Genomic DNA, 14,017 nt, shown 5'->3' with positions numbered 1-14,017 from the left:
GCTATGGCTAGCGTTGCTAGCAACACCCTAGATAGATACATCGCTGCTACAGCCCATGATGGACACTCTCAAGAGCAACCTATTCGCGAAGATCGATGCTTTGTCAGTAAATCTGCACTCTGAAATATCGTCTGTGAGACAAGAATTAAAGAGTTTGATTGAACCACTTCAACGTACAGTGGACACATACGAGCAGACGATGCGTGATCTTGAGCAAGCGGCCACCAGCCATAGACCCCAAAAAAATAATAATGATGAGTTTAGAAACTACTATGCCTCGGTATACTCATGTGAAACTGATTCGGAAGCAAAGGATTTTGACAATATTTTCGTCACGCTCAAGGTTCCTCTAGTACATCCTGATATGATTGAAGAACTGGAGAAACCATAACTGTCACTGGACTTTCCACTGCTATTACATCTATGCAGGGTGTAAATGTCCGGGGCCAGACGGCTACCCAATAGAATTCTACAAGAAATGTCAACATAAACTAGCCCCTGTTTTGATAGATATGTTTAATGATTCAATTCACTCCCTTAGTTTGCCCCCAACACTCAATCAGGCTTCTATCTCACTCATCTTGAAAAAGAATAAGGATCCCCTTGCATGCTCCTCTTACAGACCAATCAGTTTTTTATGTCTCGATTTGAAATTGCTGTCTAAAATGCTCGCCCTACGTTTGGAAACCGTATTACCGACCATTATCTCCCCTGACCAAACCGGATTAATCAAAAATAGACATTCTTTTTTTTTTAACTTCAGGCGATTATTTAACACAATCTACCAACCTTCCACAAACTCTGTGCCTGAAGCTGTGATATCCTTGGACGCAGAAAAAGCCTTTGACCGCGTGGAGTGGAAATATCTTTTTTATACTTTGGAGAAATTTGGCTTTGGTAATAAATTCAAGGTTGCCCCTTGAGCCCTCATCTGTTTGACCTAGCCATTGAGCCCCTCTCCATCGCACTTCGTTGTGATCCCTGTATCATAGGTATTTTCAGAAATAGAATGGAACAAAGGGTTTCTCTTTATGCAGACGACCTTCTTCTTTATGTTTCCAATTTCTCTGTCTCCATCCCTGCAGCTCTCTCTAATCTTAATTCTTTTGGTGCTATATCTGGTCACAAACTAAATTTAAGTAAAAGCAAACTATTCCCTTTAAATAAAGCAGCATGTGACTACCCCCTACATAATTTGCCATTTAAAACTGCGCCACTCAACTTCACTTACTTAGGGATTCAGGTAACTGATAGGTTTAAAGACCTTTTATAAAGCTAATTTCGCCCCTCTTCTGACCCGTTTACAGGAGGACCTTGACCGCCGGTCAGTGCTGAATCTGTCTCTAGCTGCCCGAATTAATTCTATCAAAATGAATACCTTTCCCAAATTTCTATACTTATTTCAGTGTATGCCCATTTTGACACTATTATTTCAGACTTTATTTGGAACAACAAAACCCTAAGATACGCAAACAACTTTTACAGAGACCAAAGGCGCTGGGTGGAATGGCTCTGCCGAACTTGAGGTTTTATTATTGGGCTGCCAATCTGAGAATCAATCCTGGCTACACTCTGATTCGCTTCACTCCCGGCCTGTTTGGTTTGAAATGGAGGCTGTTTCCTGTAGGCCAGCATTTATCTCAGCATTGGTTCACTTTCCCATTAAGAGCCCCCCCTCTGTTTACACTAAAAATGTAATTGTCAAATCCTCCTTGGGAATCTGGAGTCAGTTCAAACGCTGCTTTGGTCTCCAAACATACTCTACGTTAGCCCCTATAACTGCAAATCCTGTTTTTCCTCCATCCTTAGTAAACGGTTCATTTACTATCTGGTCCAACCAAGGCATCAACTCATTCAAAGACCTGTATATTGACAACACATTTGCGTCCTTCCAGCAGCTATCTGCGAAGTTTGCTCTACCTAGGCAGCATTTCTTTCGGTATCTACAGATTCGCAGTTTTGTCAGCAATAGATTTCCTTGGTTTCCTAACCTCCCCACTGATTCGTCGGTAGACACATTCCTTAAACCACTACCCGCTCTGAAGGGATTGATGTCTCATATCTATGCTCAGAGTTGTTCCCTTGGTGTAGTCACCTTAAACTTCATTAAAGCTCTCTGGGAAGTAGATCTTGGTGAGGAGATCCCTGAGGATCTTTGGGTGAAGGTCCTTGCTAAAGTACACCAATCTTCTATCTGTGCGAAACACGGACTGATCCAGTGCAAAATTGTGCATCGCACACACTTCACAAAGGTCAGGCTCTCTAGAATCTATAATGATGTAAACTCAATTTGTGACAGGTGTTGCCAAGCACCAGCAAGCCATACACACGTTCTGGTCTTGTCTGGCTTTACATTCGTATTGGATCAAAATCTTTAGATCACTGTCGGAAGTCACTGGAAAACCAATTGTTCCTAATGCTACGACTGCACTGTTTGGTGTTGCTCCACCCACACTGCCACTCTCTTCGCTGGAGACTACCTGTATATAACCTTTGGTACTTTATTAGCCAGACGCTGGATATTGCTCAGGTGGAAATCTTCAATACCTCCCTCGCATACCTTGTGGATAAAATAAGTGTTACATTTTGCTAAACTGGAGAGGATCAGATGCATAATGAGGGGCTCCCTGAGGACATTTTATAAGATTTGGGACCCATTCGTTGAGTATGTCTTTAGTCTTAGTCCGGGATTCTATTCTTAGTCTGCTGTATTTATCCTGTCCTGTCTTATTTTTGTTTTGGTTCATTTAACTTGCACTGTTACTTTGTCACTTATATTTACCAAATGTTATTGTATTGTATATTTGTTTTAATTGAAAAATCTCAATAAACAGATTGTTAAAAAAAAAAAAAAATCAATTTGTGTTAACATCCCAATTTCTCGAAAATGAAACACAAACCTTTTCCTCTCAGGAAAACTGTGTAACATGTTTTACCAATGTAGAGCTACCAATGTCTCAATTAGGTCTGAGCAAACCAGATAAACACTTTAAATCTGTCCACCAGAAATATGTAGTAAATAATGCAAGAAGAAAATATATGATTATTAAATAAAAATAATATTGTTATAATTGTATATTTAATAACACCATATCAACAGCATATTAGTCCTTAAGATTATCAAGAAATCCAATACAACAAAATGCAACGGATATTTCAGATCCTCTATTTCACTTTTTTGACTGTTATTCTACTTTGACAGTGTAAGCAATTGCAGTTCCCTAAAAAGCACATGTCACACCCCACAAATGTGGTCCTAATCCTCTTCTGCACTGTTCCGTAGTAACACAAAAAAACGGATTAAATTGTTTGAAGTAAAAAATAATAATAATTGAGAGGGAAAAGTGATATTCTATTTTCATTAACAATTATACTCATTCACCGGAAATTGCTTCATAATGCTTTTTAGTGGTGGTGAAAGAAGTATATGGAAAACACCAATGTGCCAAATAGTCATTTGAAAGTGAAGGTCCAGCATTCTCAGTTTGTGACGGATAATGATTAAGGTACAGAACCATTTAAATTATATCTTTATAAGTTTGATAATGTTGATTTATTCTTTGCAGTATTTATGTAACCTTTTCAATAATCACTACAATTACAATACAATCCCTGTTGATCATGTCAAAGATGTATAGCAACATTTTGATTTGAACATAAGGATAGGATGCACAGAAAATATTATATTTCCTTCAAGATTCTGGTTCATATTAAAAAATACTTTAAAATATGTTTTATTGTAAAATGTATACAGTAAATGTAAAAATGTTGTCCCAAAATAAATTATGAGGGATGCTCCTTCCTTCATCAAATATAACGTATACGTTGCTTTAATCATTCATAAACTAAGTTGTTTACATAAACCAGGCATGCGCAGACGCGACTAGTTCAGCCCCGCCCCCAGCAGTGACGCGTTGTACTCGAGGCTTCTAGCTGTTCTCTACCAAACTGCGACATTCATCTAAATTGTCAACATGGCGGGTACCGTGGCTAAAAAATGTCTCAGTCCTTTGGCTCTCCTCACCAGGAGGCTCTCTGCTCCGGAGTTCATCACCCAGTGCTGCTACCACAAGAAGGTAAAACACTTATTCTAGCCTCCCAAAAGGGGAGAGTTCTGTGTATGCTAGCTGCTGTTCGGCTAATGTTTACTCAACATTACAACTAGCGTTCAGGAGTTGCAGCTTATCGCATGAAAACGGGGTTACATGGCTCACACAATTAGAGACAGCTGGTTAACCACCTAAAGTATTATGTTAACAACACTGTTTCATGCTTGCTTGTCGGTAAATTAGGACCTCACTAATCTAATCAGCTGGCCACTGCCAAAGCTTTAATACTTGAATTACATCCGATTAATGAGCTTTAATCAGGGCGCTAGAAACCTGCAAATCTTCTGTACATAGCCTACCTAAGGAAAATGTGCGTTTGTTCTTGATGCAGTATCATAAACATGTAGTAATTCACATGTTCAGTCTGAGTTTCATTGTGCAACGAGGTCCTCTGATGCAACAAGGAGAAAGAGTGATATAATCGATTTAATTCGTTCATTTGGTTTATGTTGGTAAGCAGCATCTCAATTAATGTTTAAAACTGCAAAGGCCGATACCTTTCGCTTCATGGGCTTTTTATTCGCTATGACGTACTTAGCTTTACATTTAGCATAATGGTTCTGCACCTTCTAGCATTTAAAGATGTAAACACAAAAGATAATTAAAAGCCCATAAAGTAATTTGTTTTAGCTAAGTGATTCCAAACAAAAATCAGTTAAAAAGTTGAAAGGTCATACATTTGTGTAACTACAGTTTGAGGTCAAACAAACACAAACCTACTATATTCCAAAAGATGTAAATGCTGGCTCTTTTGAAGGATATTTTGTGTTAAATTCTCATACATTTTATATTGTGTAAATCAGAGTGACTCAGCAGAAATTAGGGGGAGGAGGGCAGGATGCAGCAGTTTATTTGGTTGACATTGAAATCCGGTCCTAATCTGTTTATTTCAATGTCTCTTACCTAACAGTGAAAACTTGCAGTTGTATAACAGAGATGCCTAAGACAGAGATGGAAAGCCTCCCAGGATACATTTATAACAGTATTGTTGAATACTGTCATCAAACAGAATCAAAAATAATTTATGTAACCCCAGGGGGATTTAGATTTTGTAACACTTGCTCCATTTTCCAACAGTTATGTCAAATATGTAGCCTATATTTTTTCCTTTTTTAAAATGTATTATTATTAACTTGCTAAAACTGGATTTGACTGATGTTTTGAGAATGACATTTCTTTCTTTTCTCTCTGTAGGTGGTGGATCATTATGAAAACCCAAGAAATGTGGGCACACTGGACAAAAACTCCAAGAATGTGGGGACCGGTTTGGTTGGCGCTCCAGCCTGTGGAGATGTAATGAAGCTCCAGGTAATTTTGTCACTAAGCACAGTTGGATAACACACTTTATTTATACACACAGAGCCATTAAGACTGAATTATATTCACACATTTGAACGGACTTGGAGGAACCACACACTGATCATGGAGAGATTCCATTCTTCTTTACTGAGTAGATGGTTCTAAGTCTCATACTATTTATTTATGGATTGCTATAAAGCATTTCCCGTGTTATTTTTATAAACAACACATAATGTAATTAGGTTGAACAGTAGTAGGATCCGTTATGTTAAGCTAGTGGTAAAAGTAGGAATTGTTACTTGTAGGTTTTAGGAACATGATCATTATCATTTACTTGTAAAATGGAGTATTTTCTTCCTGTGGCATTTAATTCAAATTCTTCTTTGGACAGATTGAGGTGGATGACCATGGGAAGATTGTGGATGCCAGGTTCAAAACATTTGGCTGCGGATCTGCTATCGCCTCCAGCTCTTTGGCCACCGAGTGGGTGAAGGGGAAATCTGTGAGTGACTACATTAAGGACACTTGTCTCTCTGTCTCTGGAGATTGTGTATTTTTTTTTCATCCTCTTTTTTTGTTTTGTTCATGTTTGTTTTTTGTTTATCTATATGCTTTTCTTTTAAGGTGGACGAAGCTTTGTTAATAAAGAACACAGACATTGCCAAAGAGCTCTGTCTTCCACCAGTGAAACTTCACTGCTCCAGTAAGTTATGAGAACATTTCTCTCATTATATTCTTCCTTTCCTAACGGTTCCAAACAGGTATGTATGAATATTTAATATCTATTTGTTTCTCCTCAGTGCTTGCAGAGGATGCCATTAAGGCTGCCCTGGCTGACTATCGCCTCAAGCAAAAGGACGACCAGCAGGAGGCAGCGAGGGCCAGCATTTAAACGCAGCCCCTCATAGTGAGCTGGGCGACCACTGGTTGCCTTCTGCTGCCAAGAGGAGAAGTAGCAGTAGTCCAACATCCTCATTTCCCTGCAGTATTGATGAGGCACACCTAATATGTGGATACACACCATCGTCAACCCTCGTAGCAGTATAACAATGGGCTTCCTGTATTAGTCTGTGCTCCTTTAACCCTGCATACTGTATCTTATAGCCTGTCACGTAAACGCACAATGTAAACACTGTTTGGGCTTTTGATGCAAAAGTGAGCCTTATTTTTGGAATTGTGTTATATTTTAAGATTTCGTGCTTGGGGAGGTTTGAGTGTGATGGAGATACATATGAAAGCTACGAGCTGTATCATATGTTCACCCTAAGCACTGACCTTTTGATATGCAATTAAGTAAAGTGGCTTGAAACAATGAAAGGGTCCATTGATTTTAAGTGTTATTTATGATTGTTTAGTAACCCTTCCTTGACAGTCTGCAATAAAAGTATCTTGAAACCAAAAACTCATTTTGGGAAGTGGTTTTCTTTACTTGACTCATTTTGAACATTTATGTACTGATCGGTCAACACCTTTGCAGAAGAGCATGGTGTATAGGACCGTACATTGTTTAAGTTATTAGACACATGCTTACCGAAATGTTCTGAAACAGAGTTTAATGACGGTAGTTTGTGAGTCATGTTTGGAATATTGCCGGAAATAATGATCCAATCTGAGTAAAGCATCAGTCTTCAGCGTGCAGCTTTCCTGCACTGAATATAAACATAACATATTGTAAAAATACAGCTGTGATTGAAATTAGCTACTTTTCTGCATTTCCCTTTATACATTAAAATGTTTTAAGTAAGTTGACTGATTGCCATCCATGGAGTCAAAGCTTCATGTCAGTTTTCAGAACATTCAGAAGGCAGTTTTTTCTCCTGCAATCAGTTGAAGTGAAGCAGAGTCATTGTGGATTATCATAGAGGACGGCCGAAGACCCCTGCCAGTTAAAGGCTCCTGTGGATCCTCTTCCTCTGGAGGATTCGTCTCAGGGCCTCTTGCTGCCGCTGCTTCACTGTCAGAAAGCTCACACAGCTCCTTCTCCTCAGGGAGAGTCGGAAGCAGCTCCTCCAGGATGCTGCCATCTGCCTGAGAGCTGTCCTCAGGACTCTGGTCTGCAACGTTCTCACTGGGGTCACCTCCTTCTGCAGCATCAACACATTTATTTGGTGTACGCAGCCTCTTGGCAGCCATCATGATATCCGCCTGGAGCTGCTTGTGAGAGTCCACTGGCTCACTTTCCTGCTCAGGTACATGTTTTTCTGGTACTTCATTAAAGATCTTAGCACCTCCGGTTTTGTCCATGTGGTCCACGTACATTTTTGAGGGGAAGGAGGACGGGTAGTAAGCATTGACTTTGCGCCTGCGGCTCATGATGATTGCTCCACAAATAATGAGGAGGACAAGAAGGATGAAGGAGCCTGCGACAAGTATAAGGAGCATGTTCTCCACCAGAAAGTCCACCGCCTGATTCAGAAAGTCAGTTTCCACATGGATGGGGCCAGCAGGTGTGGTTTGGTACTCAGAGGAAAGGTTGCCAGTTGGCAGAGAGGAAGTGAAGATACTGATTTCTTCCTCATCTGTACTTCCTTCTAGAGGACTGTGAAAAGGTAATGGGTTGGCCAAGCTGCTGCTGATGCAAAACACCACGTACAGACCAAATAGATGAAGGGCCATTGGGAGCATGGTTTCCCCTCAGGATCTGTAAATAACAGTAAACGGACATGTCAGTGCCATATGTGAAGATACTCATGTTTTGACTTTACATGTGAGTCACAGAGCTGAACATCTGTTTTTATGAAACATAAATGCCTGGTAATCCATTTAAAATAAAATGCTGCATCCTGTTCTGAAGGTATTTCCTGAATCCTCAAAGACCTTTCTTAACATCTGGATGGAAGAATATTGAAACGAAAATTGCCAGGAGTGACATATGCTAAATTAGTGATACCAAATTTAAATCTTTTGTATTATCAGCTGTATTTGTGTTAAAAGTTATACTGGATTATTTCATGTGTTTTATATATATACTAAGCTAAGTGGCAAAGGCCTTCTGGTGTTGGCCAAACAAATACTAAACTCTGTAACCTAAATGCATGGTAATACATATTGGGATTATCACACAAAAATACCCAGCCATAATATATATTGCCTCTAACCAATATTGTATACTGTACATATCCCTGCAGCATATCGTATGGTGGCCAGATGTTATGCAACTTTACCTGATTCTACCGTAATAAAAGATTAACGCAATTTTTACATCAAAAATGTAAATAAACTAACTTTATTCCATCTCACCCCTTAACTATATATATATATTTAAAAATAAATAGTCCACTGAGCCAACCCAGCATGCAAAGTTATAAATAATAAGCAAGAGCATGGTGTATATTTGTTATTATTTCTGTCTTTCAATTTGGGTGACCTGACCCTTTAAACCCGCCTCTAGTGTTTTATTTGGATCACAATCAACTCTCTGCTCAGTCTGTGTGTAAACTGGCTGGAGCTCCCACACTGTTATCCTCATGCTGCTCCAGATGTGTGCAAGCTGGCCTACATGTGGCTGTCTCATCCAGAAAAAAGGGAGTGGGATGTATTTTTTTTTTCAGCATTAATCACAAACTTAATCCCAACCATACATACATGCCACACATGTCTGATCAACCAGACACATAAATATACACACATAAAGCACACACATGGAAGAAATTGTCCCCTGCTAAAAGGAACTCTGACCTAGATATGACTTTGGTCCACTTGAATGTCGTACAAAATATTGTCTCTTCACTTTTAATAGCCATTAATAATACTTCCTGAGGCTTGGTACTGATCCGACTGGTCACATCAGCCACTTTAAATTCCCAACTCCAAGAAACGTCCAATGTCCCTTGAATAGCAATATTCAAAGAAAAAAACTTTATCAAATGTTGAAACATTTTACTCACCATCCAATGTGGAAGGAGAAGTGTCTCTGTTGGAATCACCTCTGAACGATGATGAGTGAAACGCCTCTGGAAAAAATAAACTGTGAGGGGAGAGACAGCACAGCAAAGAGTTGCAAATGCTCTGCGAGCCACGCCACTTCTGTAGTTTCAGATTTCAGGCTGGAGGTTTGTCTGGATAGTGCCTCTCCACTGTTCTCCTCCCCCTTCAGCCTCCCAGTGAGTGTCTGAGCTCTGCGGCCTTCACACAGATTGTTCTTGTTAGGTAGGAGTTTATAAAGTGCTGTGGGGGCAGGGACCCTTTCCTCCACTCTCCTGTGTAACTAGATGTACTTGGCATAGACATCATTGTTAGGATGGAAAAATGACTTAATGACAATGAAAAACATGTCAAACAAACACTTGAACATCATTAACTGCAACGTGTTTCTCCTTTTACATCTATCTGTATAATTTCTGCAGAAGAAGCCTCTAAGTGACAGTCGGGCCTTATCTTCAACCTCAGCCTCTGACAGTGATAACAAACAGCAGGCCTGCTGAGGCGAAAAGAGTCACAGAGCAGATTGTAAGAGTGACCGGCTAATGCAGGAAGAGGTTAATATTTACTGTGTGGACAAAACCCCATAACAGTCAGGAGAAAGGGGATTTTTCTCCACAGGAAAGCAATTAAACTCACGGTCGGTCACTTTAGGGGGGAGTGTGACCGCCTATGAGAGAACCATACAAGTGATTGTGTATGTGTGTGAATGCATTTTGGCAACTTCTGCTGTGTCTGAGATCAGTCAAGACAAGTCTAGCTTTATATGGTCATTAGGAGCATGAGATGCTGTCCTGCAAACTCCAGGTTTACATTTGTCCCAGCTCTGTTGATAGTCACCAGAGACTGTTTCAGTTGCACATAGCTCACTGTGAAAAAAAAGCCCTAATAAGCATTTAGGGCTCTGTTTTCTTTTGGCAGGAAGGGAAGTGAATATGAAATCCAGACCAGCGTAGGAGAAGCCTTTCATAAAATAGGGAACTGACTCATTTCAAAGAACACAGTTTAATTTGTTGACTGTTTAGAGACCTATGAGGACACCTTTACATTGAAAAAACAGCTGTTGGAGATCTTATGTTGTGCATTATAAACCCATAAGGTTATCTGAAGTGCATAAAGTATAATCTTTTTCAACTAATTTCCTAAGAAGGTGTTAGCACAGATTAAAGGCAACACACATAATGTGTTAGACTGTTTGATTACCAAATAACAAATTCCCATTAAATGCAAATATAGTGTAACTAAAACTCTTATTTGGGCATTAAATTGAGTAGTTCTCTGAAGAAAATGTATTTGGAGATCACCTTATAACTAACTACAAAAAGAATGTCAATCTTTGGTTCCATGTGTCCCACAATAGTACAAACTAACAGAAAGTATAAGATGATACCAAGACAATGTTAAGCATTATCAAACTGTTAAATGAAGCATTATTTTAATAAATTATCACAATATACAAACTGCATCTCTACAACCGGATAAACATGGCACATACAGTTTACCATTAATCATACAGTGAAGCCTTACTGCTACCAGAATAGGATCTGTAAACTGAACAGTGTCTGTGAAGACTAATCCCTTGACAAAACAAGCCTTCCTGTCTCCTGTTGCTAAGTGAAATACCGTCAGGGCTCAGCTCAGGATGTAAAAAAAAAACTGTCTTTGATCAGTGTCTCCATTATGACTTGATTTAAAGTCTCTTGGGGGCAAGTGTAAAAATATGCAAAAAGTCTTAACTCTTGCCAAGACTCTTGATGACCTTGACAAACGCCAGATATGCTTAATGGTGCATTAACATGAAAGCGTTACTGTTTTGATTTTGTTTTAGATTTCTATGTCTCTTCCTTCACAGCGATAGAGCGTGCAACCGAGTCAAACCACCAACATAAAACCGGAAGCCTGGGTTAATGCAACTGTTTCCGCTTGACAGAGATCATACCCATCAGTCCAGTCTGAAGTCTGATTTAATAATACTACTACTAAACAATAATAATTCGCTCTAAACAAAGCGGTCATTTTCTGGAAGGAAGCTGCTGAGAGTGAGGTTATCTCCTATATTGTCCTCATCGCTGTCCTCTGCACCGTGCATCACCAGGACTCCGTTAGCGACTGCATTGCGTTGCCTTGAGTATGTGTAATCCCTCTCAGGCAGCAAGGACGAGATGCATATCATCTCTGTGGACGACTGAGGCTTCTTCAGCTTGTATTTCCTTGATGACAGCTTGGTGCAGAGGACGATGGTAGAAACCATGAAGAGAGTGGCCAACACAGCCAGGGAGGCGATGGCAATTAGGCATTGCTTCACCAAGCCCCGGGTGGAGCAGGGTTGGGCCTTGGTTCTGGACGGGCTCAATGAGACTTCTAATTTGGTAGTTACTGGAGTTGATTTGGTGGTTAGAATTGGTAACCTTTTGGGTACATAAGCAGGAAGGGCAGAGACATTGGTGGTGGTGGATACATTGGTTGGGGAGATATTGGTGGTAGAGAAGGTAGAGGGGGAGACATTGGAGAATGAAATATTGGCTGTAGACACATTGGTTGGGGAGACTTCAGTGGTAGAGATACTAGATAAGTAATCATTGGTGGTGGAGACATCGGTTGGAGAGACATTGGTGGTGGAGACATCGGTTAGGGAAAAATTGGTTATCGAGACATTGGTTATCGAGACATTGGTGGGGGAGACTCTGGTTGTAGGGACATTGGTTGGAGAGATGCTAGTTAGGACGATGGTGGTGGACACACTGGGGGTGGAGATGGGTGAATCAGTGGAGTTGGTGGGGGACTCAGCTGTAGACCTCGACCCTGCTGTGTCAGGAAAATGTGATGTGGAGATGGGTGTTGTCACAGAAAACGGCTGAGATGTAGTAGAAAACTCAGTCCTGGTGGTGGATGTCATTATGGTTGTAGTAGGAGCTGAGGGACTGACAAGTGTCCGGGTAGAGACTGAAGCCTGATCAGTATTAGCAGGAGGGGTGGTGTGTGACAACTCGGATGATACTTCAAGGTTATGGGTGGAGGTAGGCTGCAGCGAAGACTTCTCCAATGCTGCAGAAGGTGTTGCAGGAGCACTCAAATCCGTAGAAGTGGTGGATGATTGATGATGTGTCTGATCCTCGGTAGATTTGGCTGCCTCTGAGATTGTGGTGTTGTGGGGAGGATGTGCTGCACCTGCAGTTGTGCTCTCTGTCTTGGAGTTTTGAGAAAGTTGTGGAGCTGAGTTGCTTGTTGTTGCTCCTACAGAGTTTATAGCAACCATACCAGAGCTGTCACTTCCACCAGTGACGATTATCATTTCTACAGTGGGCGTCACAGGGATCTCTGCTGGTGCATCACTAACACTTGTAACATGACGTACAAGTGGACTCGTCATCTGCTTGGTTGTCTTGTCTGGTTCAAAAGTTAAGTTTATTTCTGGGATGGACACACTCATAGACTCCATACTAAAAAAAAAAGAAATTCCCCACAGTAAGGCCAGATATGTCTTCATGTTGAGTAGCACCATTGTTGTTTCTGAAATGATAGAAAAGATGACAATGCACCTTGTTTGTAAAAAAACTATTTGACATTTGTGGTTACAAAATACAAATGTGTCATGTGTTCTACAGTGACATGTTATGATGACATGGTCATGCGTATTTCTCCACAACCATTGCTTCATTTTAACAGGAAAAAACACAAACTACTGCATTTCGAGAGTACATTTGAAAAATAGCAGTTTCTATACCGTCTATCTAAACTGTCTGTATAAACAGAATCTACATTCAAAACTGTGTTTTATATCAAAATGGTGTAACCTGAAGCAAGATTATAAAGCCAGATGTTTGAAGTAAAGAACGTGTATAAATGAACCTTCTTTAAGAGAAAGTCATAATAGAACAACACATTTTAGGAGAGCAAGGTTTAAGATGCTATTCTACACCATTATATAAAAGGAAAAATAGATCTGAAGGCAGAAACATAAAACCAAAACTAAGACTTTAACTCGTCAGTGTCTTACCTCGCTGCAGATACAGCACAGGGATGGACGTAAGGGGAAAATCAGACCAAAGTTAATAAGATTTCAGCCTCTCTGAGAAAACATGCTTCGAGCTGACATGCTGTCTGTAGCACTGCTTGATAGAAGAAACAGGAAATGTTCACACACATTTTTTTTAACGCCTATGTACATTTTCAGATGGATTCAGATAAAGGCAGACACTCCCCTTAGAAACAAGACTCTTCAGTTTGTATCAGCAAGGAAGTGAAATGCATCAGAAGGAATCTCCCTACAAGAGTTCCTTTTTCAAAATCTTCTAACATTTTAAGAAGAAATGACTTACCTCATTATTGGAAAGTTAGGGGGAGCTCAGGTTAGGATGGTTGCTCTGCATGTACTGATTTTCGGAACAATACTTTTTATAATGAAGCAGGAAGTACTCAGTTCTGTAAACAGATAAGTCTCACATGTCAACTTCTGATCACACTTCAGTCTAAGATCACAGCTTAATGTCATGTGGGCAAAAAACATCCTAAGGCCACAGTGACAGATCATCAGATACACAAGAACAATACAGATTGATTTAGTGCTCTGGCTTTAAAGACATATTGCAAAGACAGACAAAATGCACAGCTTGGACTCACTCTTTTTGTACCCTGAGGAAAAAAGAGATGTTAAAGTGTGGCAATTGTAACTGTTACTTCCTTTGTCG

At 40.1% G+C, this 14,017-nt stretch overlaps 3 protein-coding genes across 6 annotated transcripts; 1 reads left to right on the top strand and 2 right to left on the bottom strand.

Moving 5' to 3' along the window:
• The first annotated feature begins 3,867 nt into the window (after positions 1-3,867).
• LOC134868202 (iron-sulfur cluster assembly scaffold protein IscU-like) lies at positions 3,868-6,810 on the top strand. Its single transcript, XM_063889152.1, has 5 exons — positions 3,868-4,076; positions 5,304-5,417; positions 5,800-5,910; positions 6,033-6,111; positions 6,209-6,810. The coding sequence occupies exons 1-5, from the start codon at positions 3,975-3,977 to the stop codon at positions 6,298-6,300; spliced, it is 498 nt and encodes a 165-aa protein (XP_063745222.1). The 5' UTR covers positions 3,868-3,974; the 3' UTR covers positions 6,301-6,810.
• A 1-nt stretch (position 6,811) lies between these two features.
• tmem119b (transmembrane protein 119b) lies at positions 6,812-10,494 on the bottom strand. The gene is made up of 2 exons (XM_063889151.1): positions 9,296-10,494; positions 6,812-8,049 (listed from the first exon to the last, which is right to left on the bottom strand). The coding sequence occupies exon 2, from the start codon at positions 8,031-8,033 to the stop codon at positions 7,206-7,208; it is 828 nt and encodes a 275-aa protein (XP_063745221.1). The 5' UTR covers positions 8,034-8,049; positions 9,296-10,494; the 3' UTR covers positions 6,812-7,205.
• A 253-nt stretch (positions 10,495-10,747) lies between these two features.
• selplg (selectin P ligand) lies at positions 10,748-13,909 on the bottom strand. 4 transcript variants are annotated; one of them, XM_063889147.1, is made up of 3 exons: positions 13,649-13,909; positions 13,327-13,441; positions 10,748-12,839 (listed from the first exon to the last, which is right to left on the bottom strand). In XM_063889147.1, the coding sequence occupies exon 3, from the start codon at positions 12,829-12,831 to the stop codon at positions 11,329-11,331; it is 1,503 nt and encodes a 500-aa protein (XP_063745217.1). In that variant the 5' UTR covers positions 12,832-12,839; positions 13,327-13,441; positions 13,649-13,909; the 3' UTR covers positions 10,748-11,328. The 4 variants fall into 4 exon arrangements, with proteins under 4 accessions (XP_063745217.1, XP_063745216.1, XP_063745218.1 ...); XM_063889146.1 differs by having other exon boundaries at positions 13,327-13,438; XM_063889148.1 differs by lacking the exon at positions 13,327-13,441 and having other exon boundaries at positions 13,645-13,909.
• Between the last annotated feature and the right edge of the window lie 108 nt (positions 13,910-14,017).

Source organism: Eleginops maclovinus, chromosome 8 (assembly GCF_036324505.1).
Source record: "Eleginops maclovinus isolate JMC-PN-2008 ecotype Puerto Natales chromosome 8, JC_Emac_rtc_rv5, whole genome shotgun sequence".
NCBI classification, from domain to species: Eukaryota; Metazoa; Chordata; class Actinopteri; order Perciformes; family Eleginopidae; genus Eleginops; species Eleginops maclovinus.
Note: the sequence above shows the minus strand (reverse complement) of the source record. Positions and strands in the feature narration are given on the sequence as shown.